The 22919-nt window shown below is 44.8% G+C and overlaps 9 protein-coding genes across 14 annotated transcripts; 5 read left to right on the top strand and 4 right to left on the bottom strand.

Moving 5' to 3' along the window:
• Window positions 1-968: 968 nt before the first annotated feature.
• Window positions 969-3388, bottom strand: LOC9659506. Of its 4 annotated transcripts, XM_024674324.1 has the most exons (16): window positions 3315-3388; window positions 3172-3267; window positions 3081-3118; window positions 2999-3027; window positions 2866-2941; window positions 2719-2821; window positions 2587-2657; window positions 2460-2526; window positions 2345-2407; window positions 2218-2289; window positions 2066-2167; window positions 1941-2015; window positions 1744-1890; window positions 1580-1696; window positions 1466-1522; window positions 984-1412 (listed from the first exon to the last, which is right to left on the bottom strand). In XM_024674324.1, the coding sequence occupies exons 1-16, from the start codon at window positions 3339-3341 to the stop codon at window positions 1353-1355; spliced, it is 1200 nt and encodes a 399-aa protein (XP_024530092.1). In that variant the 5' UTR covers window positions 3342-3388; the 3' UTR covers window positions 984-1352. The 4 variants fall into 4 exon arrangements, with proteins under 4 accessions (XP_024530094.1, XP_024530095.1, XP_024530093.1 ...); XM_024674326.1 differs by lacking the exon at window positions 3315-3388 and having other exon boundaries at window positions 969-1412; window positions 2460-2515; window positions 2587-2669; window positions 2999-3118; window positions 3172-3303; XM_024674327.1 differs by lacking the exons at window positions 3172-3267; window positions 3315-3388 and having other exon boundaries at window positions 969-1412; window positions 2460-2515; window positions 3081-3130.
• Window positions 3389-3395: 7 nt separating this feature from the next.
• Window positions 3396-5532, top strand: LOC9660295 (transmembrane protein 120 homolog). The gene is made up of 10 exons (XM_002969232.2): window positions 3396-3872; window positions 3936-4014; window positions 4079-4173; window positions 4240-4344; window positions 4399-4478; window positions 4540-4630; window positions 4683-4790; window positions 4904-4990; window positions 5052-5120; window positions 5177-5532. The coding sequence occupies exons 1-10, from the start codon at window positions 3501-3503 to the stop codon at window positions 5312-5314; spliced, it is 1224 nt and encodes a 407-aa protein (XP_002969278.1). The 5' UTR covers window positions 3396-3500; the 3' UTR covers window positions 5315-5532.
• An 88-nt stretch (window positions 5533-5620) lies between these two features.
• LOC9659507 (BTB/POZ domain-containing protein At3g56230) lies at window positions 5621-6569 on the top strand. Of its 2 annotated transcripts, none has more exons than XM_002969233.2 (3): window positions 5621-5803; window positions 5856-6032; window positions 6081-6569. In XM_002969233.2, the coding sequence occupies exons 1-3, from the start codon at window positions 5633-5635 to the stop codon at window positions 6549-6551; spliced, it is 819 nt and encodes a 272-aa protein (XP_002969279.1). In that variant the 5' UTR covers window positions 5621-5632; the 3' UTR covers window positions 6552-6569. The 2 variants fall into 2 exon arrangements, with proteins under 2 accessions (XP_002969279.1, XP_024530096.1); XM_024674328.1 differs by having other exon boundaries at window positions 6105-6569.
• A 426-nt stretch (window positions 6570-6995) lies between these two features.
• LOC9659508 lies at window positions 6996-9097 on the bottom strand. 2 transcript variants are annotated; one of them, XM_024674375.1, is made up of 10 exons: window positions 8468-9097; window positions 8287-8421; window positions 8122-8225; window positions 7975-8074; window positions 7796-7903; window positions 7558-7743; window positions 7381-7506; window positions 7261-7335; window positions 7162-7215; window positions 6996-7115 (listed from the first exon to the last, which is right to left on the bottom strand). In XM_024674375.1, the coding sequence occupies exons 1-10, from the start codon at window positions 9089-9091 to the stop codon at window positions 7059-7061; spliced, it is 1569 nt and encodes a 522-aa protein (XP_024530143.1). In that variant the 5' UTR covers window positions 9092-9097; the 3' UTR covers window positions 6996-7058. The 2 variants fall into 2 exon arrangements, with proteins under 2 accessions (XP_024530143.1, XP_002969505.1); XM_002969459.2 differs by having other exon boundaries at window positions 7009-7108.
• A 1747-nt stretch (window positions 9098-10844) lies between these two features.
• Window positions 10845-11592, top strand: LOC112346199 (BTB/POZ domain-containing protein At3g56230-like). The gene has a single exon (XM_024674552.1). It carries the CDS (start codon window positions 11114-11116, stop codon window positions 11495-11497), a length of 384 nt encoding a protein of 127 aa, XP_024530320.1. The 5' UTR covers window positions 10845-11113; the 3' UTR covers window positions 11498-11592.
• On the bottom strand, window positions 11497-11959 carry LOC9659509 (cytochrome b-c1 complex subunit 8). The gene is made up of 2 exons (XM_002969460.2): window positions 11710-11959; window positions 11497-11646 (listed from the first exon to the last, which is right to left on the bottom strand). The coding sequence occupies exons 1-2, from the start codon at window positions 11907-11909 to the stop codon at window positions 11598-11600; spliced, it is 249 nt and encodes an 82-aa protein (XP_002969506.1). The 5' UTR covers window positions 11910-11959; the 3' UTR covers window positions 11497-11597.
• Window positions 11960-14579: 2620 nt separating this feature from the next.
• LOC9660297 (IST1-like protein) lies at window positions 14580-16196 on the bottom strand. The gene is made up of 6 exons (XM_002969461.2): window positions 16121-16196; window positions 15892-16024; window positions 15739-15842; window positions 15473-15644; window positions 15264-15404; window positions 14580-15213 (listed from the first exon to the last, which is right to left on the bottom strand). The coding sequence occupies exons 1-6, from the start codon at window positions 16150-16152 to the stop codon at window positions 14662-14664; spliced, it is 1134 nt and encodes a 377-aa protein (XP_002969507.2). The 5' UTR covers window positions 16153-16196; the 3' UTR covers window positions 14580-14661.
• A 91-nt stretch (window positions 16197-16287) lies between these two features.
• LOC9660298 (pentatricopeptide repeat-containing protein At4g02750) lies at window positions 16288-18069 on the top strand. Its single transcript, XM_024674457.1, has one exon. The coding sequence runs from the start codon at window positions 16288-16290 to the stop codon at window positions 18067-18069; it is 1782 nt and encodes a 593-aa protein (XP_024530225.1).
• LOC9659510 (exocyst complex component SEC3A) lies at window positions 18055-22187 on the top strand. The gene is made up of 25 exons (XM_024674412.1): window positions 18055-18311; window positions 18366-18439; window positions 18505-18585; window positions 18636-18703; window positions 18760-18862; window positions 18932-19068; window positions 19125-19242; window positions 19304-19408; window positions 19456-19557; window positions 19605-19742; window positions 19797-19925; window positions 19972-20052; window positions 20106-20180; window positions 20246-20422; window positions 20478-20607; window positions 20656-20723; window positions 20770-20940; window positions 20990-21069; window positions 21126-21207; window positions 21260-21357; window positions 21407-21515; window positions 21572-21640; window positions 21692-21757; window positions 21810-21899; window positions 21948-22187. Exons 1-25 carry the CDS (start codon window positions 18146-18148, stop codon window positions 22059-22061), a joined length of 2631 nt encoding a protein of 876 aa, XP_024530180.1. The 5' UTR covers window positions 18055-18145; the 3' UTR covers window positions 22062-22187.
• Window positions 22188-22919: the final 732 nt, after the last annotated feature.

Consider the following 22919-nt stretch of genomic DNA (forward strand, 5'->3'; position numbering starts at 1 on the left):
TTTGTTGCTACTAATCATGAATATGAAACTATTAATCATCTTTTCTATTTGAATTAAAAAGAAAGATAAATATATACAGAATAAAGTGATTTTACTTACCAAAAGTAATAAGTTAATAATTTTAAAGATTTAATTCCCTCAAAAATGAAACAATATACTCCAATTTTTTTAAAAAATTTATCTTGGTAATTTTTAAATAACCATTTGTTATACAGGTTATATAGACCTTTCTTTTTTATAATGATTAGACTTGGGGAAAAAAAGGCTTAAATGATAAAATACAAGAAAAAAAAAACTTATTGTCATATATCCAATTTGATTCATGTAATCTTCAATTGAAATATTATAAATAGTCATAATTATACTTGCCAAGTGTTTAATATCTTTTGATGAGAGACTTAAATTTAAAATAAAAAATTTGTGAAAAATCGAGAAAAACTAAATATTTAATGAATTAACATTTTTTTACAGTTAGTTTCACTACCTGAAAGATCTTATACTCATTTATCTATACCCGCCAATTATATATAATAGTCATTATAAGCTAGAAAAAATGGCTGATTTTTGAAATCTTTCATTACCAACTATTGAATAAAAAAGCTTAAATATCATATAAACTAAGGGAGCATTTATTTTATAAATATCTATAATAGGCAATCAATCCTGGTTGAATATAAAACAAACAAAACACTGATTAAAATCCCTATTACCTTTGTTAAGTTATTTATTTTGTTTCATGGTTATTTTTTACTAGATTTTTAACCATATGGCTAAAAATGGTTAGCCATATTCATTTAAACCTTTATAACCTCAATGCAATGCATCATCCTTCAACACAAGGAAAGACCAAAAACTGAACTCACCTAACTAATGCTAAAATCTGTAGTGCAAGTAAGAAAACACTGATTGTTTGTTATTGAGTGGTCGAGTAGAAAGAGTGTTATGGAAACTACTGCACATATAAGGGCGACCTAAAAACACCATTGATGTAATGATGTTTAATGGTCAATTATAAATCTGGAATCTATGCACGCTAGAGATCGCTCGCTTGGGCGCAAGAACTCTTCCAAACAATGCCTGAGAGATTCAGTATCGATCATACGTTCAATGATATTCCAGAGAGAGAGGGACATTGTCTCGTAGAGCTGCTCTTGGCTAATACCTTGAATGGGCATCTTGAGAGAGCTAGCGAGCTGTTTCACAAGTCCCCAGAGCGGAGCCTCGTTTCTTGGGTTTGTATCGCAAAAGGGCCTCCTGGAAGACGCAAAGTCGGTGTTTGACGCTATGCCCGCGTGGAATCTCGTGGCTACTGCTGGCCAACGTTATCTCTGTATAGATTAGCTCGAGTGCTTTCACTGTCTCGTGTACTTGTCCACGAGATACTTAGCCTTTGCAGGAGCGAAGTAGCGTGCCTACCATGTTGCGAGTTAATTAGCGTGAGAAAACTAGATAGAAGAGCTCTTACTTGGATAAACATTCGTTCAGCATCGCTTGCCTGACCTTGCTCCTTCAATAGAACTCCCTGATAAGCATTTGGTGTAAAAGAAACTACACATGAAAAACTTGAGGACTCACAAACCTTGGCCAAGTATCCTCTAAAGTCATCCGGACGACCCTTTATCAAAGCATCATAAACGGTTAATGCATCCGTGGGACGATTCCATGCAGAGTATGCTTTTCCAAGCAGGAGATCAATCTGTGAAATAATCTCGTGAGGTCAAAAATTACGTCTAGCGCACTTACCTGCACGGGATCCAGTGATGAGGAGGAGGTTCCGTCTTCCGCGGGAGCACTAGAAGAAATTTTGTCTTCAACATCATCTGCCTTTAAGACTTGGACACCAGGTGCCGTTTTTGTTGTTTCCTTTGCTCTAAGAAGCTCGTCCACTGCCTAAAATGTTTTAGTAAGAAACGTCAGGCACAGCAAATATCGTTCGTTACCTCCCCAGGTTTATTGGCATCTATTAAAGCTTCAGTGAGTCCCAGTAAAAGTTCCATGGAGGTCGAACCAGAAGCCTGAAGACAAAAACCGTTTACAGAAAATGTCTAAAAGCGACATGAATTACTTTGATCGCCTGGCGATATGCATTGGAACTTCCCTCAAAATCATTCAACGAACTTTTCACCTCTGCTAAGAGCCTTAGCGCTTCCACATTGCTTGGAGACATCTGCATTTCAAACAAGTCAAGCTAGTCATATCCATGCGGCCAATGCATACCCGAATAAGCTTCTCTAGATTGGTTTGAGCTTTAGCGTATTCACCAAGCTCGGCATAAGAAACAGCAGCCCCCTGCCAAACAGAGATCGATCAATGGGAACTTCAAAGCTTGTTCGAAACCGTATACCTCAAGCGCAGACAAATCATCTGGAGAATTTTTCAAAGCTTCCTCGAACTTTTGAAGTTCTGCCTGTTTAAATACGCGTCACAAGTGTTTAGGAGCAAAAACAGTAATGCTTTACCTTGAATTTCTCCTCCTCTTGGGGCCTAAGCCTCTTGCTGGCAACCACACCGTTGTCTAGATTTGTACTACAGGAAACGAAGTGAGTGCTAGTGTTAAAAAAAAACTCGTGCGGCCGTAGAACAAACCTTGCTGTCGGAAGAAAGTCGCCGATTGCAAATGATACAATGAGTCCGAAGACAGCGAGCCCAGCACCAGCCTATAAAAAATCCTGAACACCTCATGGCTCGTAAAAAACAAAAGCACTGACCAAAAGTTACCTTGAGAAGCAGGTTGTTCTTGTTTTCTTCTTTTGGGGGACTGGAATAGTCGAGAGGACCAAACTTTCTCTCCTTCTGGATTCGTAGCTGCTCTTCGCCAGAACTGGAAAACATAAACTAGTACCACTTGCAACTCACTCCATGTACCTTTTGATTGCTTTAAGACGCTCCTCAAAGTCAGCATTGTCATCTTTCTCGAAAGCTTGTTCGCCTGGTAGAAATTCTGGAGGAAAAAAGAAGAAACTAAGAGAGCATAAACTCCAGCGTCTAAGAAACTTACGAGCAATCTTGCTTTCCAAAGGCTTGGTCCTATGGATCAAAGGAAAATAAACACTCTTTCACGAAAGAACACACATCCTTACACTGGCTTTGGTTTCGCCCGCTCCTTCCTATCGCTCTTCTGCGACCGCATTCACGCAATGTATCAAAAGAATTCCATGCTTGCATGCTCACTTTGGAATCAAAACCGCGCGCTCCATCGCGGCAAACAACGCAGCAGCGTCTCAGCGCGCTCCTCCGGGCGCCAAAATCGCTGCTCACAATGCACACCTGGAACGGGAAACCTAATTTTCAGCTCAATGGAGGCGACGCCATACCCGAGAAGAGGAGACCATAGCCCGCATTCTAGCAAAAATATTTTTCTAACCGCGTGGCGCTGCAAATTCGTGACGCGTGGCCTTTCGTGTAACTAGGTTTGCCTTCTCTGGCTATGGCGGACATGCTCCCAGCTACCTGAATTATATGCCACGCGTGGATTAGGGTTTTGGCATTTTCTCCGGGCGATGGGAGAAGCGGGCATCGCCGCCGGGGGAGCGCCAGTCGATGAGCTCACGCAAGATGGTATGGCGCCTCCACACTCGAATTCCAATTCTCTGCCCGATTCCGATTCCAATTCCAATACTGGCTGCGCGGCGAATCGGAGCTACCGATGCGAGCTCCCGGCCGAGAAAGAGATCGTCGCGAGAATTGGGAGCTTCGTGGAGAGGTGTAAGAAGCTACAGGACGAAGCATCGGTTCACAGTTCCAGGATAAGGGCGGAAGCGCAAGTGTTGAGCCAGCATGCGCTGGCTTACGATGCCGAGATTAAGAGCTTGAAGGGCGAGATTGCTGCGCTGCTAGAGAAGGACATGGTTGGAAATCATCTGGTGGAAAAGGTTTTGCTCTATGCGTTCTCTCTTCGCTCTTTCTTTCTAACTTTACACTCGCATGCATGTCAGCTGGACGATGATCTCTACAGGGCCCGTAGCATGATCTACGAGGGTGATGTCGCAGCTCTTCTTCCTCACAAGTCGAATGGTAAAGCTTTTCTTCTTCGCTCTTTCAAGCGTCTTGGATTTGGATTGATCGGTGAGTTTTCCAGGACTGTTTCTACGCCTCCTCCTGGGACCAGTGAACGTCCGAGCTACCCGGAATGACGCGCGATTTAAAGTGAAGGAAGAGTACAACACTTACAGGGTTCGTTTGCAAGGGATTTTTTTTCTCGTTTTGAAATTAATGTCTTGTTTGGCCCCATCCTTGCAGGACAGAACAGCAGTGTTGTTCTTGGCGTTTCCTTGTGTCCTCCTGTTACTCAAGAACTTTTTATGGAGTGGCTGCTTCCCAGCTGTACCTGTGCAAGCCTACCAAGTAAGTAACTTCGGTTTTGTAATCGCTCCATTAAAATCCTTCTGTCTGTGTCAGGCATGGCTGCTGTTCTTCTACACCAGCTTGGCACTGCGAGAAAACATTCTTCGAGTGAACGGAAGCGACATACGTCCATGGTATGTGTTTTATCCTGTTTTGCGTTTTTTGTCCGTCTTGAATTGTCTCTTTGTCGCTCAGGTGGGTATATCACCATTATTTTGCCATGGTTACAGCTCTTGTGAGTTTGACATGGGGCATTCAAGGGCACCCGTCGTGCGTTCGTAAACAGGTAATCTTTTGATAATTCTTCCTTTGTTCTTCCTTCTCATGGCTCTTTGTAGGAAGCTGTGAGACACTTTTTGTCTTGGGCGGCCATGCAGGGAGTCTCGATGCTACTGCAGAATCGATATCAGCGACAGCGCTTGTACACACGAATCGCTCTTGGAAAGGCAAGGCCTTGAGCGCGATATCTTGAATGTATATTCTTTTTTGCTATGGACTAACAACAGGCTAAAACATCTCTTCTGTGGTTCTAACTGGGTGATATTACCTGTTGTTTCAGGCTGGAAGAATGGACGTGGTGTGGGGAGAGACCGCGGGGATGAAGGGACAGATCTGGGTGCTGTATCCCCTGCTCTTCATTCTCCAGGTAAAGAGATCACGATTAGTCTCTAAGGAAAACAATTCGCCGGTTTGGCTTTTCGTTACAGGCGTTCCAGTTCTTCATTGGTTTCAAACTGCTTAAAACTCCAATGGTGGACAAAGATTACGATTGGCAGGCAAGGCTTCTATCCGGCCGTGATGTTGTTCTCTAAGATTGTGCTCGCTCTTGCAGATGGTGGCGTGTGGAGTGCTGCTGATCGTGATGGCTGTTGGCAACTTCGCGAACACCATGGCCACTGTTGCGACCAAGGTGAAAGTCAAGTCTCGGATGAAGAGAAAGTTGCAACGAATGTCCTCCAAGACGTCCTAAACGCGGCGGCTTAGCAACACTAACAGCGAAAATAATGCGCGTCGATGACTAGCCCAGTCAACGCCGGTCAGCATAATTTTTGGGTGGTATTGGAATATGCGCGGTGTCTTGACATACATCGCTTGCGTGAGAAGTGTGTATGATGAGGCAATGCCAGGCGCTTGCTTGTGGGAATCATGGAAGCAACTAAACGATAGAAAAGAAAAGCTTGCAGGAAATTCTCGCGATTTTTTTTTCTCTTCGTGCCATGAAGTTTGCTGGCACGATCGCAATGCTTCATAGCTTCCAATTCTTTTGGAATTGGAGGGGTGGCCTTTGATGGATTGCTGCGTTTGTAGCAGCGTGGTGGTGGGAACGATCGCTTACAGGCCTCCACGAAACACAATCTGTGCTGGATGCCTCGAGGGAGCGCAATCGATCCTGAGCGTGAGCAGCCGGATCGAGCAAAATTGGAAGCTGGGAGAAGATGATCGGCAACTATCTTCCAAGGTAAGGTTTTCGAACGATCGAGAGTGACAAAGTGAATGGTTTTCGCATTTAGATCATGCTACTTCACGCCTCGAAAAGGATCGAGCATCTGGAGCTCATGGAAAGAGAGGCATCGCGCAAGCTTAGATTTCTCGAATCGCTGGCGGTGGGATTTCGAGAAGGGATTCACACCGACGTGGAGCTCGTTGCCAACGATGGTCACTCCATTCGAGCACACCGCATTGTCCTGGTAGAAACTTGTAGAACTTGCTCCCTCTCAAACTTCTTCGTGATCTAGGCCACAAAATCATCGTTTTTCAAGGTCTTGTTCGAAGTTGACGCTTGCAAATCCGAGCACAGTGGAGCCGTGATGGTCCCGGAGCTCCTCAACCACAGCCAGCTCGAGAACTTCATCGAGTTTCTCTACAGCGCTCGAATCAGCGACGACGATCTATCCAAAAACTCGGCGTCTCTTCTCGTCGCGGCAGACAAGTATGATATCCCAGCTCTGGCCAGAACTTGCGAGGAGTATCTTACGAGCAGTGTAACGTCTTCCAATGCGCTGGAGATGCTCGAGCTCGCAACTCTCTGTTCTGCCGAGGCTCTCAAAGAATCGGCAGTGAAGACAGTGATCGACGATTACCAAACGATACTTTTCTCCAAAGAGTACGAAGAGTTTGCGTTGAGATCTTCCATGGTGGCTCTGGAGATCTCCAGAGCTGTTATAAGCCACCTTTCAAGTTTGAGAAAAGAAATAGACAAGCTATGAAAAGAGAAAAGTTTGGCAAAGTTCCAATTTGTTCTATTGTCCAAAGGCTCTCCTTTTATTGCTCGCCAAACGAAAGAGTACCTTCTTCCAAATTTTCCAGCCAAATTCAAATCCTAGTAGCGGTGGGAGAGCTCCCTCTGATGCACGGAGTGCTTGCAAAACCTACACTCAAACAAAAAGAAGCTCAACCAAGAACAAGAGAAGAAGGAAAGCCCCAAAATCAGGCAAAAGTTTACCACACGGGGCCGTAGAATCCCACGGCGACGAGCACGCCATAGTGCCAGTTCTCAAGCTTGTGAGTGTGGTCTCATCCGGGTTGTGTATTAACGCCATTGCTCCGAAGAGTTGAGAGGCCTCGTTCATTCGCAAGCATCAATAGAATTGAAGAGTTTTTCTGCTATAGTTATTTAATGATACATAGTTCTTTTAAAAATATTACTCCGCATTTTATTAAAATCTAACAAGGTGATCCACCGCTATGTTGGAACATTTACATTATGCTAATAGTCAGCCAGATCCAGAGCTTTCCTCCTTTTTGATCCTCATCTCCGAGTTACCTACAAGCTATACAAAACTTGGAGACTGCAGCAACCAAAACTAATGCACTTACTAGTCTGTAGTTCTCCACTTCCACACGGATCCGTGGCTCATTTAAGGACACGACCTGAGGAACAAACTGAAAAACTTTCGAAAGAAACAAAATACTCACATTTACATCATTTTCACGCCAGTTGACAAAGGGATACTTGTTAACGCTCTCGCCCAACCTTTCTCTAATATTTGCCTGCACAAATTTGAGCAGCAAGTAAACACAAAAACTTGTTAATACCTCCAATTGTTCCTCTTCCCAGCCAAGAATGGCATTGCTGCCAAGCGCCCGTAACATTCCTTGATAAAACACATAGGCATCCTTTTCTTCAACAACTTCTGATCCTGTGGGAAACGGGCGACTATCCTGTACACCAAATTCTGTGAACCAGGAGAATAAAACAACTTGTCAACACACCTGACTTATGTAAAGGACTCCAACAGGGGCGACAATTTCAGTGGGTAATCTGATTCCACAAAAGCGTGCTTGAAACTCCATCTCACGCTCCTGGAACAACCGTTCCATGTCTTGAACAGATGTGGAGGCATCCTTGAATGCCTCTTCTTGAAAAGAATCTCCACACCGTCTTCGCAGCTCGGAAACCTTGAAATCTCAAGCTCAGAGTCAGAACACACAAAAAAAAACGAATATTTACCTGCTTTTCAAATATACTGAATGACTCAGGAGTAACTCTTCCATTTTTCAACCTCACGTAGCCAAACACATCCAAAATAGAGTACCGATATTTTTTTGCAGACCACACCTGAAATGTTTTAAGCCAATGCACACTTAAAGAGGAAATAAATAAATTAAAAATATATATAAATATCACACCTTCAAGTACAAGCGGTCAATCGGCAGCCTCTTCTGCAACCTATCCACAAAGAGCCTTGCACCCCCCAAAGCAACTTGATATACATCCTCTGGCTTGAGACTAAAACACAAACAGAGTTGCAGAGATCAGGTTCATGAAACGCTTACCTCCATTTACATTCAGCAATGACGCGAGGAACCCAGGTTGCAACACCATCAACGCACCATGCTCCGCCCATCAATGCAAACATCAGGATGTCCATCACCCATCTCTGCGTGCATCCGGCAAACACTTATTAGTTAACAGAAGATTCAAGCTTACAGTTAACTTACCAGATTCTGTTTTTCGGAGGACGATTCGTGTGCTGCATTGCTATCCTGAGGCGGATCTTTCTCGACGTATTCGAAGCTCCCGTCCGCCTTCCTTACCTTTTCCATATACTTCGTGGAAGACTCTCGGGCAGCAATCTAAGGCTAGTTCAGTACAATAACAAAGAAAAGAAGTCTTCCTTACTTGTTCACTCGTTGGCATGATGGATTTGATCCCCGTGAAAACGGCAGACATATGGGGCCTGTCTTGCAATTCCCCGTACTCGTCACCACAGGGCTCCGCTTGGTACGCATCCTTGGCCAGCCGCACAGGCTGAATCATCCTTGTGACTGCTCGCTTCATCCACGGTTTGATCTGCTGCTCGAAGTCAAACTTGTCATTGGCAGGCATCTTGTGGGTGATCACTCGGATCAGCGGCTGCTGGAAGATGAAAACATCCCGGTCTGCAGAACAAGGGCTTGCACGAAGAAGCTTGCATGCTTCTTCCGTTAGGGACAACAAGGGAACTGGAGCTCGGGGAGGAGGAGTAGACGGGTCACCGGCAGACGATGTGGCAGACGTCGCACATCCCATATCTGCCGGTGATGTAGCAGTAGCCCCTGTTGTGTCGCCCGATGCACCGAGAGCCCATCCGTGGTGACCGTCAATGTGGGCTTTCTTGACGGACGCCAGAGCTTCGACGTTTGCAGAATACCTCGCAGCTTTGCAAGCTGCGCAACTGCTGCCGTAAAGCCAGTAAAGTAGAGCCTGCTTACTGTCGCCTTCTCCTCGCTTGCGCTTCGCTGGGCTAGCGTTGGCGTGCTCCATCCCTTAGGGCTAAAGATCCACGAGGATTTCCTTTTTAGTGAAAAAACAAAAACAACCCTAATAGTAAACCGCGAGGATGCCGAACGTTTAGGGTTTAGGGTTTAGGGTTTACACCCGTCGCTTGTCAATTTGCTTTTGCAACTTTTTGACAAAGAGAGCATCTGTGCGGGCGTCCCAATGATCTGCTGACCGTGCTTCTTCGAGCAGAGGTTCAACTGCAAGGACGTTGTGGACGTCATGATCGTGGGAGAGATGGAACCAGGGGTGACAAGTTTCCTGCAAGGATGGAAGAGGTTGTTCGTGGGATGATCAGGGGTGAGCTGGGATTGCGGACAAAGGAGAAAATCTGGGAGCTTAGAGATGGTTGCAGGAAAGCCGTCAACCGCAGGACGTTTCCACCAGTGTGAAAGTCCGAAGCTCATGGTTCTTTGTGATTTCGGATCCATCTTAGGCACAAGGTATGGATTTGACTTTTCCTTTTTGCGATCTTTCGATTCTTTACGCTGCCACTTGGCAGTGAAATCGTGATCGTCCACGTCCTGCTCATTTGTTCTTGCACGAGCCCTCAGTGGATCACTTTCACTATGAAGTCATCGAATGCAGCACCGTGCTTCGAGATTTGTATCGCGGTCGCAAGAAAGCACAGCCCCGGGTCTGAACGATGCTGTGGCGAGCTATATCAAGGGGTTGAAGAATAGTGGCCTCGAAGAGGGCTTGGATTCGATCAGATTCATCAATGTAAGTTTTCTTATACGTTTTTGCTTTCGTTTACTTGTGGCTTTTCAGATCGCGGCACCTATCGAGGTTGTTGGTCGCACAGCAGAGAAGCTCAACATCAAGGAATCGACTTACCTTGGTTTGTTTGCCGATCGAACAGAGGCTAAAACTTTTCTCACTTTCATTCTTCCTACAGGATTAGATTGGGAGAAGCGAGATGCATTTGTGCGACAAGCAATCAGCAACTCGTTGGACAGAAAAATACAGTTGCATGGAGTACCTGTTGTATAGTGTGGTATGGCATCGTTTAATGCTTTCTGTTGCGGTTTGACTGACACTTCTCTCCAATGAGAACGACCGTCCTGTGAAGTTCACGGTGGGTGACTCATCGGAGCTAGAGCTAAACCCGATGCTTGCAGTGCTCAAGGCTTCTGACTTTTTGATTATTTTCTTACATTTTCTTTTCCTCAGGTGAAACTTCGCGTAATGAATTGTTGAAAGGTTTGGAAAGGGCTTACGTCGCAACCTGTAGATGCCACCGACGCGTATTTCGGTGCCAAGGTGATTGGCAATTTTGAAAACGAGTGTCTTATGACGTTTAGAATTTCAGATGGCTATATATTTTGCGTTTCTTGGAATGTATATGCAGTGGCTTGTCATTCCGTCGATAGTGGCGCTTTTCTTTTATTATAAGGAGTCTCGTTTCCTTTCGCGTTGTTGAGTTTCACTTAAATTTTTGCTGCAGACCACGAGGAACTGCTCTCCCTGTAGCCCTTTCTGTAATCAGTGCTCTTCTTGCAGTTTTGGAAAAGAAAAAATGCAGCACTGCTTACAAGGTTTGTTTGAGAATTAAACTGGTCTTGGCTTGACAAACGACGGCGGCATACAGGCAGGAAGAATCCATGAGATGGATATCAACAAGCTGCAGAAGCAGGCATTTCAGAAGGAATGGCTGGAACAGCTGAAAAGTGCGAGGAATAATAGGATTGTTTTTGAGGGAATCATATTCGTTCAACTTTAAACATGTACCTTTCTTATAAAATTCTGCCTGACACTTTTCAAAGTTATTATTGTCAAAAGTGAAGGTAATTAGTCGAATAAAATCTTTACATTTTCATCAGTAGTTGCTTTGTTAAGACAACCAGTTTAATTATGGTCACTCCATCGAGCACACGGCATTGTCCTGTAGAAACTTGTAGAACTTGCTCCCTCTCAAACTTCGTCGTGATCTAGGCCACAAAACCATCGTTTTCCAAGGTCTTGTTCGAAGTTGACGCTTGCAAATCCGAGCACAGTGGAGCCGTGATGATCCCGGAGCTCCTCAACCACAGCCAACTCGAGAACTTCAACGAGTTTCTCTACAGCGCTCGAATCAGCGACGACAAAAACTCGGCGTCTCTTCTCGTCGCGGCAGACAAGTATGACATCCCAGCTCTGACCAGAACTTGCAAGGAGTATCTTACGAGCAGTGTAACTTCTTCCAATGCGCTGGAGATGCTCGAACTCGAAAGTTCTGCCGAGGCTCTCAAAGAATCGGCGGTGAAGACAGTGATCGACGGTTACCAAACGATACTTTTCTCCAAAGAGTACGAAGAGTTTGCGTTGAGATCTTCCATGGTGGCTCTGGAGATCTCCAGAGCTGTTATAAGCCACCTTTCAAGTTTGAGAAAAGAAATAGACAAGCTATGAAGTTTGGCAAAGTTCCAAATTGTTCTATTGTCCAAAAGCTCTCCTTTTATTGCCAAAAGAAAGAGTACCTTCTTCCAAATTTTCCAGCCAAATTCCAATCCTAGTCGCGGTGAGAGAGCTCCCTCTGATGCACGGAGTGCTTGCAAAACCTACACTCAAGAAATAAGAAGCTCAACCAAGGGAAGAAATCCCCAAAATCAGGCAAAGTTTACCACACGGGGCCGTAGAATCCCACGGCGACGAGCACGCCATAGTGCCAGTTCTCAAGCTTGTGCTTGATCTTCTCCGGGAGATCCTTCCACAGCCCCGGCATTATCTTGAGGTGATTCGGGGACAGCGTGTAGACCACCTCTCGCAGTCGCACTGCCACGATCCCTGGATTCGCTCCCAGCGCCTTTCCACCGCCCCCCATGTCGCTCTTCTCTCGCAAACCCTTGCCCTAGATCAACAAGGCCAGAGCTCGATTCTCGCGATAGTCGTTTGGCAAAACGGGGAGATCCGACGGCTTAGGTTTTGCCACGCATAAAAGAATCTCTTAAAAAAAGGAAAAGGCATTAGAGTAACTATAAAAGGGCGGCTCAACACTTTGGCAACCCTAAATCAAATGGAGAAGTATGAGGTTGTGCCCAGCTCTGGATTGCCTTTGGTAAGAGCTTTGAACAACAACAAGATCTTCTGTTGTAGGACAGTCAGTGTGACAGGTGATAATCAAGAATTCTGGGAACTGAGGAATGAGATTCGGATCTTGACACTTCTCAAGGGCACTCCTGGGGTGATGGAGTTGATGGAAGTTGTAAGAGAACCCACACGCTGGCACTTGATAATGGAACCTTGTGAGGATCATTTGTATGAGCGTCTTAAATCGCAGGGGAAAATGGGCGAGAGAGAAGCTGCCCTTTTAATTCACAAAATGGCGGGGGTATTACACCGTATGCACTTCCTTGGGATTTTTAGGTACAATGAGATTCTTGTCAAGGGAGAAGACTTAGATGATGTGAGATTCTCTGGTTTTGATGATAGCATTGTGTTAAGACGTAATTATCGAGAAGAAATTACTGTAGATATTAGATGGTTGGGGTATGTTTTAATTCTTCTATTGACCAACATCTGGTTAGAGGACCAGCCACGTTCTTTTAACTGGCGGATTATGGTTCCACCAGGGGCAGCAAAACTGATCCAAAGCATGTTAGATGATCGTCATTTAACAGCAGCACAAGTGAAGAATCATCCATGGGTGCTAAAGTACGTGGAAAAGGAAAGTATGTTATCACAGTGGAAAGATTTTATTTACCTTACATTCAAGAGGCTTAAAATCCATTATCTAACTCCTGGAGAAATTTGTAAAGCTATAGTGTTTTATTGTATACTTTTATGGATGCAGAAAACCTTCTTCTGCCTTTAAGTTACATAAAGTTGCAAATAAAATTTAAAGAAAGAAAGATTCTAAGTAAAAGTCCCTATATCATCATGGCATTGTTTTCAAGCTTGGTTTTGAGCTGGGCAACACAAATTTTGTCCGGCAATCATCCATAGTGAGCCTCAGGTTTTGAACATTTGAAATCCTCCAGCTGTTAAAAGTGTTTTATCTTCAACTTACATTCAGATTCTTCATGGTTAGGCTTGTTGCAATAACCACAAGACTTGCTCTATACTCCATGCTCCATAAGTGATCAACTCCTTACTCCTGGCACCTTGCTCCAAAGGTTCTGACTACACAATTTGATTTCTCTTGGAACCCTTGCTCGTCTTTAGCTTTGGTGGCTTCTTCTCTCTCCCAGGTGTCTTTGCCACGGCCTTTCTCTCAGTCTTCATCCACGTCTTCTACTATCAATCTCTCTATCCTGCAAGTGTTCACTTTTCGTCACTTCCACGTTGGTCACGTCCAAATGCTTGCGAATGTCCTTCAAACAAAAAATCACTCATTCGAGAACATGAAACGATGATAAACGAACGAGAAATAGGTCTTCTTATAACCTGCTCTGGATCGAGGGGCCCGAGTTAGGAAAAATCTGACATTATATATTTAATCTCGTTTTGTAAAAACACAAAATGAAATTCTCAAACAGCTTTTGCTGTATTCAAAGTGAAGTATCTCTTTGAATCTTTAAGAACTTCAAACTCCTCACCATTAGAGTATTCAATCACACGGCAACATGACCCTGTAGTCGAACTTCTCTCATATAAGCTCAAGTAAATCTTGCCCTCCACTGATTTAACCTCCAATAGTTCCGTGTTGTGCTCGTATGAAACCTCTCCTAAGAGTCTCATTTCATAATCCTCAAATACCACAATCTCAAAGATTTCTGCGACTTGTTTGTCATCCGTAGACTTCGTTCTAACCAACACCAAATTCTCCCCTTTCTCTTCCAACCACATCATTGTTCCTGGTTTTCCCAAATCAGTCTTTAGTGTTTGAAACCGGCCACCCTCCTGAAGTCTATAACATACTAATGCCATCTTGAAGAGATTCAAGGCAAAGCAAACATTCCCTTTCACAACTGGACATGCAATAGGATCACCCTCGTCAATCTCAACCCACTTCTCTGGATCTTTGGAAGAATATTGCTTAACATAATACCAAAAAACCAACACCTTCATCTCGTTCTCGCCTTTCCACACAGCAAAGTCAGGCGTTTTAACACTATACGTCTCCAAATATAGTGGTGGAAAAATCCATGAAATAGTGCCCGATGAGCTACATAATACTATATGCCATTTATCTTCGCTCCCATTACACTTTGACATCAAAATATTTTGGTTTTGTACTGCCGCTACCACCCTCACATTGTGTCCCGTGATCTCACATCTATCTATCGTGCTTACTTCATCGCAAAGCATAAGGTCTTTGAACTCGAAAAGTCCACCACCAGGGATGAAAGAAACCTTTGCTGTATTGTGATCAAGTAGTATGAGACGATGTTGGATCCTAATTGCTTCTCTCCATACTAAATTTAAACGACTTGCAATCACTTTATCAGCATAAGAGAGTTTGCAAATGATATGCTGAACAACTATATCATCTAGCAATCCTGGAATGAGAACACCCATCTAAACCCTAGTCAGTTTTTTTTCCTTTTCTTCCTTCATATAAGCAGATATCTTCAAATTACCTTTTAGCTTACACCAGTTGAAACATCTATCACCTTTAGCTTAAAACCAACTGATCAGCAGCGTCTAGATTTGAGCGCTTGGAAGCGAGCAGTCAGATCGTCGTGATCGTCCGGGCTGGAGCCGCCGTGATCACGGAAAAGCTCGCTGTGGGAATGCCTGGTGCGACCATTGAAGCTGGAAACTGGCGAGTCATCGACCTCGTTGGCGGCACCAGACAAGTAGTCACGGAGCTTGTATGATCTTGGGCTAGTTTCTTCGTCACACGGCACCGTGTTCAGGATTTGCTCCGAGAGTCCCTGGAGCACCTGTCTCGTTGCCAGATTTGCCACGGCTCGGGCAGCAGCAGCAGCTTGCTCGGCCGAGTCCGCCGCCGCTTGAGCCGCGGCGGCGACGTCCTTGTAAGCTGGAGTGCCCGGACCGTTCATGGTGGAGTGAGCGTGGTTCTCCTGAGGAAACGAACTGCGCGGAGTTATCGACGCTCTTGAGTTGACAAACATGGAAGAATTGGTGAATGTCGAAGCTTTGGTGTTCATGACAGGCTTTGGAGGAGGATCGGAGCGAGGCCGAGGCATCTCGGTGGCCGACTGGAACTTGTGAGGACCATCCTGTGGAGAGAAACGTTGTTTCAGTGCTAAGAGGTGAATGTAAAACTTACGAGAAGGTCCTCGGGCTGGCTTAGAAGGTCGGCCTCAGTGTCCCTGGGGTCCCAGACCACACCATATTCCGTAGCTATTTCTTTGAGCACCTTTAGTTTCGTCTCTCCGGACGGAGCTCGGACGGACATTTTCTCGATTATCTGGAGCAGAAAAACTAAATTGTTGTCAGAAATTCAAAACAGAAAGAACAAAGGAAATTGATCCAGACCCTCCGGCTAACACCACAAGTCGGCCTCAGCTCAGCAGCAGCAGCAACAAACTCCTTCCCGTACTTGAGAGCAAAACACGATTTTATATCAGCGAGCTCGGGTAGATCAGCACACCTTGCTGCTGCAAAGATCAAACTTGCGATGGATTCCTTCAAGTCGGCCGGACATGTCCTGCATCAAAATAGTTGATCTCAGTTTTTCATTCGAGACTAAAAGATAGAACTTCTTTTCCTTTGTTCTTCACTCTTTTGATCAAACTACTTACTTCTGGCCATCGATCACTGGCAAACGCACTACAATGAGCTCAGCGAAAAGCTCCACCATATCATACGCGTCCATGATGTTTTGCTCTCTGATAACATGCTCTACCTGGTGGAAACAAAGCTTAGAAGATGGGAATATATTGGAGAATACCCACCCGGATGCGAGCGCTAGGTTCCTGGCCAGTCCCCAACATCTGTGCAATGTCGCGCCGCATTTGCTTCACCTGGATGTCCCTCTTGTTCCTCAAGAGCTTGATCCGAGACGTCGCAAGCTTGAGGAGCGTTTTGCTGCCATGGATCGATCAATAGGGATGAGAAAATAAAAAAAGAAGTGAGAAGCAGGACAGCGATCAATCGATCGAAGAGGGCCGGCGACGCGCTTACCATTTCGAAGATTTGAAACCCTTGCCCAGCATTGCTCTGCGCTCTCGCTCTCTCCTTCGCACACTTCAAAACAATAGGCCGTTAAAGAGGTGGACATTCCGGAGTGGAATAGGCAGCGTCGCCCGTACATTCTGGGACGGAATGGCGGAGGGACTGGTTCTCTCGGAATGAGCCTTGGCGATGTTATCAGGCGGTGTGGGAGGGCCAAGGATCTAGCAGTCGCGAGAGAAATCCACGCGAGTGTTTCGCCGATCGGTCTGCGGCACGAGACTCGCCTGTGCAATCAGATGATTCAGATGTTTGGGAGCTGTGGGAGTCTGGATGATGCGAGGTTGGTGTTTGATGGAATCGCCAGCCCCAATCTATTCTCTTGGAACAATCTCCTGGCCGCGATTGCCAAGAACTCCAGCGCCCGCGAGGCGGCAGATTTCTTCGAGAAAATGCCGACGAGAGATGCCGTGTCGTGGAATTCTCTCCTCGGAGCTTTTGCCGCCGTAAGGGATTTCGGGACTTTCGAAGGGCTTCTCGATAGAATGCCACAGTGGGATTCTTTCTCTTGTAATCTCCGGTTGAAAGCTTTGCTAGATCGACAGGATTTCGAGGCCGCGACGAAATTCTACGATTCGATGCCTTGCAGGGATGAAATCTCGCTCAACACAATGATCGCTGCTTACACTCGAATCGCGGATGCGAAAGCCGCCAAGAACATCTTCGAATGCTCCCCTGCTCGCGACTCCTCGACATGGAATGCGATGCTCCACGCGCTCACCGCGAGCAAGCAATCGATCGCCGCGGGCGAGCTCCTGGAAAAGATGCCGCAAAGGAGCATCGAATCGTGGACGGTTCTTCTCCATCTCTACGAACAAACTGGGGACTTTCGAGGCTCCAAGTCAATCTACGAAAATCTCCCCTACACCGACGTCATCGCATCGACTGCCATGATCAGAGTCGCGGCGCGGACGGGAAATCTCGATCACGCGAAAGAGTTGTTCGATCAAATTTCTTCACGCGATCACATTTTGTGGACAGTGCTCTTGGGTGAGCTAGCTCGACAGCAAGAAATAGAATATGCCTATGCCATGTTTCAAAAGATGCCTCAATGGGACAATGTATCGTGGAATTCTATGCTTGTGGCATATGCCGAGATTGGGCAAATTCAAAATGCGGAAATATTGTACAGAAAGATTCCTTTTCCAGATGTTTTTTCCGCTAGCATCATGGTAAATCTTTACGGACAGGTAAATTTACCGTGGAAGGCTGAGGGTTTGTTTCTGGCTACGTGTGTGAGAAATGCAGTGGTGTGGACGGCTTTACTAGCGGCATTTACCTATTCCAGGCATTTAGAGAAGGTAAAGTTTCTATTTACACGAATGCCTTGTTGGAACATGGTGGCATGGACGGGTGTGATGGTCGCTCACGCGTCTGTCGGTGAGCTATCGACGGCTAGGATGGTGTTTGATGACATCCCTGAGGTGGATATGCCCGCCTGGAATGCTTTGATAGCAGCATATGCCTTGAAAGGGCATTTGTCTCAGGTGGTCGAGCTCTCCAATTGCGCGAGCTTGGAAGGGATGATAGCCGACGAGGCCACGTTTAGCAGCATTCTCTCTTGCTTTAGGGTTTGTGGATCGGTCGAGGAGGGCCGGTGGTGGTTCCTGGTGATGGTGTCGGATCACCGATTGAGGGCTGGAATGGAGCATTACTTGTGTATGATCGATATTCTGGGGCGCGCGGGGGAGCTAGCGAAGGCGGAGGAGCTGATCCAGAGCATGCCATTCCAGCCGGACGCCGTGGCGTGGAAGATTTTGGCCAATGCGTGCAAGATCCACCGGGAAATCGAGCGGGGCAAGCAATCCGGGGAGGCGGCGCTGGCGCTGGATCCAGATCAGGTGTCGCCCTATGTGATTCTGGCGAACAACTACAGGGAAAAGGGAGGAATGTGTGACTAGGGTTTATAGAATGGGACTCCCATCGCTGGGCGCTGCGGCATTGATGTAGAGCGAGGAGAAGCTCCATCCAGGCACAATGGTGAAGGCACTCACAGAGGAGGAGAAGCTCCACAAATTGGTGGAAGCAGTGTTCCAGGATTCGGACAACGATGTCACTGTGGCATTCAAGGTCACAAAGAGCCAGTCGGCCTGGGGAGCTCTCTCGCGTTCCACTAGCAAGCCTCGAGTGCTTGCGATCACTTGTAAGTAATGGTGTTTGTCTTCTCAAGTTGGTAACTCCTCTCGTATCAATGCAGGCAAGCGCTCACCCACGACCCAGAAGTTCAAGGTCACTCTTCATGTTCTCAAGTATAGCTCCTCTGGGTTTCAGGCAAGAATTGTGGTGGTGATAGCAATGTTTGGTCTCACTTTTTCTTTGGTTTTTTTCTTTTGAAGAGGGCTAAGCTATACAAAATGAAGCATCTGTCCAGGGTGGAAGTTGTTCCCAGCGACAGCACCGGTTGCACATTTGTTCTGGTACGTGTTTTCATTTTTTTCTTTCGTTACTGATAGATACTGTTCTCCAGGGTTTTGACAACTTGAAGATCCAGAATGTAGCTCCTCCTCAATGGACGATGCGAAACGTAGACGAGAGGTAGGCATCGCTTTTGAAAAACACTTCTTTTAGTTATTGCATGGCGTGGCGTACAGGAATCGCTTCCTCACAACCGTTATACGACTTTGTAAGGAAAACCTCGGTCGTATACCGAAGATTGTGGGCATGGACGTGGTAGAAATGGCGTTATGGGAACAGGTACTCTCTCTCTCTCTCTCTGTTTTTGTTTTTTGAATCAGCTTTTGATTGAGATTTGGTGTGGAACAGGCGCATTCTGATACAGCGGCAACGCCATCCGGAACTGCGACCGCGGATGGAGTTGATCAAACAGACCTTAAGGTCACTGTAGAAAGGGAGCTCGTTTCCAAGGCCGAAGAGGACGATATGGAGGCTCTACTTGGCACGTACGTAAAATTTCCAATTTTCTTAATGTGCGTTTGTGAAACCTCATTCGACTCAGATACGTTATGGGACTTGACGAAGCTGAGGCATTCTCGGAACGTTTAAAACGAGAGCTTTTAGCATTGGAAGCCGCTAACGTCCATGCAATATTGGAAAGCGATCCTTTGGTTGAGGAGGTAAATTTTCAAAGAACAATATAGTGTTGGCTGTGTTTACAACAATCGTTATATGGTATAGGTTCTTAGACGTTTGAATAATGCGTCAGAAGCGGTCGAAGACATGGATGAATGGCTAGGAATATTTAACGTCAAGCTTAGGCACATGCGGGAAGACATCGAATCGGTATCCGAAATCTTCATTCTGGATGTTTTATCTTAACTGTCTTGCAGATAGAATCTAGAAACAACATGCTGGAGATGCAAGTTCAGAACAACGCAGCCCTTGTTGCGGAGCTTAATAAACTTCTGGAAAGACTACATGTTCCTCCTCAGGTGCTTGTTTCTTTCTTCTTTATATTTTCTCATTGCTGATACATCAGTATGCAACACTGCTGACAAGCGGAGCGTTTGATGAATCGAGAATGCCACAAAATGTTGACGCTTGCGACTGGCTAGCAGGAGCAATTCGTGGAATGGAACCTCCACTTATGGATCCAGCCTATGTTAATATGCGTGCGGTAAACATTTTTACCGTACTCTCATGCATTTTGACATGAAAGCTAGTTTTACAGGTAAAAGACAAGCGAGGGGAACTCGAAAAATTGAAGTCGACATTTGTTCGTCGTGCTTCTGAATTTCTGAGAAGTTATTTTTCCAATCTTGTCGATTTTATGATAAGCGACAAAACATATTTTTCACAGGTAGCCTTTTCGTTTTGGTGTTCGCTTGCTGATTTTCTTCTTGCAGAGGGGTCAGCTGAAAAGGCCCGACCACGCAGATTTACGATTCAAATGTAGAACATATGCTCGTTTGCTGCAGCACTTAAAGGTGCTACCATTTCTACCTCGTCTTTGTCTCACACTAGCCATTTGATACTTCAGGGGCTAGACAAAAATTCATTGGGACCTTTGAGAAAGGCTTATTGCCAGTCCTTGAACTTACTGCTACGGCGAGAGGTATAGTTTGTGTGATTTTTCTGACTTTCTGATTAAGGTTTTCGATGTTTTGTGGAAATTTACAGGCTCGTGAATTCGCAAATGAGCTTCGTGCAAGCACGAAGGTCTTAAGGAGTTCAGCTGTTTGGATGGACAATGCTGTTGCTGGTGGAGGAACGACTGGTTCTATGGGTGACACATCCACAGTTTCTGATGCATACGCCAAGATGTTACGAATATTTGTACCCCTTCTTGTCGACGAGGTAAGTTGCAGTTTCCACTATTTATTAAGTTTATGGTGATGGCGATTTTATGCAGAGTGCATTTTTTGCGTCATTTATGTGCTATGAAGTTTTACCTTTGGCCCCTCCCAGAGCCGGTGATGAGAAAAGTGGAGACGATGAGGATGATACTCCATTAGATTTAGATGGAGCAGATGCAAAGCCGAGTAAGTTTAGTTGAGATGAAAGATTTTACACGACTTTGGACTTTCCAGCGGAACAAAACGCTGCGGAGATGGAAGCCTTGAATCAGGCTCTTCAAGAGCTTCTTGATGGCATTCAGGTAGCGTCTATGTGATTTCGTTGACGTCTAACACAATCTGTTTCAGGAGGATTTCTATGCTGTTGTGGATTGGGCTTACAAAGTTGATCCTTTGAGGTGCATCTCAATGCAAGGGACAACAGAACGATATCTCTCAAGTCACAAAGCTGATGCCGCTGGTTTTGTTAGGCGCCTATTGGCTGATTTGCAAGCCAGGATCAGTAACCAATTTTCTAAGGTAAGTGTTTCTATCCCGCATGCTCTTCTAACTCAGCATGCCTCTTTAGTTCCTGGATGAAGTTTGCCATCAAATAGAAAAGCACGACCGTAACGTCAGGCAGACGGGTGTACTCTCATACGTTCCGAGGTGGACTGTTATTTCTGTAATCAAACATCGATCACGTACTGATTCATTGGTTCTAGGTTCGCAAGTCTAGCCTCACGAATGGAAGGATTGGTGCAGGGCATGTCGAGAGACATGGTGGATCTAGCTTACACGAGGCTGGTACGTTCAAACATTTTCATATAGGAACCAAAGTGTGTTTGTTTATGTGTAGGTGGGAACAATGTTCTCTGTGTTGGAACGTATTGCACAAAATGATCCAAAGTACGCAGACGTTTTACTGCTGGAAAATTATGCTTCTTTTCAGAACAGGTGCACAAAGGTTAACAATTCGACTATCGAACTTACTTTCATTTTATAGCATGTTTGACTTGGCAAATATGGTACCCACACTAGCTCGATTTTACCAGCAAGCTAGTGAAGCATATGAGCAAGCGTGCACTCGATACGTGAACTCTATCATCAACATGGTAGGATTATAATCACTCCAGCGTTTCTAATTTTCTTTTCACTTCTCGTTTCTCAGCAATTTGAGAAGCTGTTCCAGTTCGGCCAACGAGTGGAAAACCTGCTGTATACAATCACTCCAGAAGAGGTAAGTAGGAAAGTTTGTTGTGTAATGTCAAAGACTCTAAACCTTTTCCAGGTTCCCTTCCAACTGGGAGTTTCCAAAAACGAACTACGCAAAGTGGTGAAGGCTAGCTTGTCTGGCGTACGTTTAATTCGTTTACTGTTGGAAGGCCTTCAAATTCTTTCTCATGCAGGTGGAAAGGTCGCTCCAGGCCATGTATAAAAAGATGCAAAAGACTTTAGTGTCAGAGGAGTTGTTGCCAAATCTTTGGGATAAATGCAAGGTATGATCTTGCTTTCTTGTCTCGAGGATTAAATCTTGGTCTTTCCAGGTTGATTTTATTGACAAATACGAAAGCCTGGAAGCGTTGCTACAAAAGTGCTACCCATCTGAGACATTGAGCCCCTCGTCAACAGAAATGAAAGAGCTTTTCAAAACAGTTTGATCATCCGCATTGTAAAAGAGTTTAAAAAGGTTAGGATGGATTGAAGAAATGAGTGCAGTAATCTTGCATATTTTGTAAACGATTAAATATTTTAAATTTGCATAAATAAATAAATAAATATATTAAGAAATCATATAAAGTAGCTTAGAAATATTATTTGATTATAACTTTACGCAATTACCGTTTGTTAATTAACATTCTTGAACGGTATATAATAAAATATTTAATAAAAGGTAAAAATAAAGGTGGTTTGAAATAAAGTTGTTTTGAAGATAAATAACTATATGAATAAGAATGATATAGCAAAGATAAGTTTTTGTGCAATAAAGACCGCCATACAAGACCACAAAAAAAGTACAAGTTTTTAGATATTATTTGTGTTTTTAACTTTACTTTCGATTTTGAAATTATTTTAGTTTTATCATAGAATTTTATTGTCATTTTATTATAATATTATAATAATAACTCTTAAAAAAGATGCAATTCTTATTCGAACACAGATTTTCTTTCTTCCCATGGAACTTGGGAAGAAACATACCCAAGATAAATTTCTATCGGCAGTCATACTTGATTGCAAAAAGTCAGCGGACATCTTGTGTTATCGATCACGACACTTCCAGTCATGAAAAATCGTCATGAGCCTAAGTTATGATCACCAGCACGTCCCTCAGGCTGGGTGGTGGTGAGCTTCCAGTCAGATGAGAATATCCATAATCGTGAATCTCCGGTTGTCCAGAATGCCGATCAAGCCACATTCTAAGAAATTCGCTGGCGCCCTGGTTCTTGGGGTTTGGCTTTAGTGGCTTGATTCTAACAAATTCTGCATGCCACACATCCCGGCAGATAGATCAGCTGAGC

This window comes from Selaginella moellendorffii, unplaced genomic scaffold, assembly GCF_000143415.4.
Source record: "Selaginella moellendorffii unplaced genomic scaffold, v1.0 SELMOscaffold_12, whole genome shotgun sequence".
Classification (NCBI taxonomy): Eukaryota; Viridiplantae; Streptophyta; class Lycopodiopsida; order Selaginellales; family Selaginellaceae; genus Selaginella; species Selaginella moellendorffii.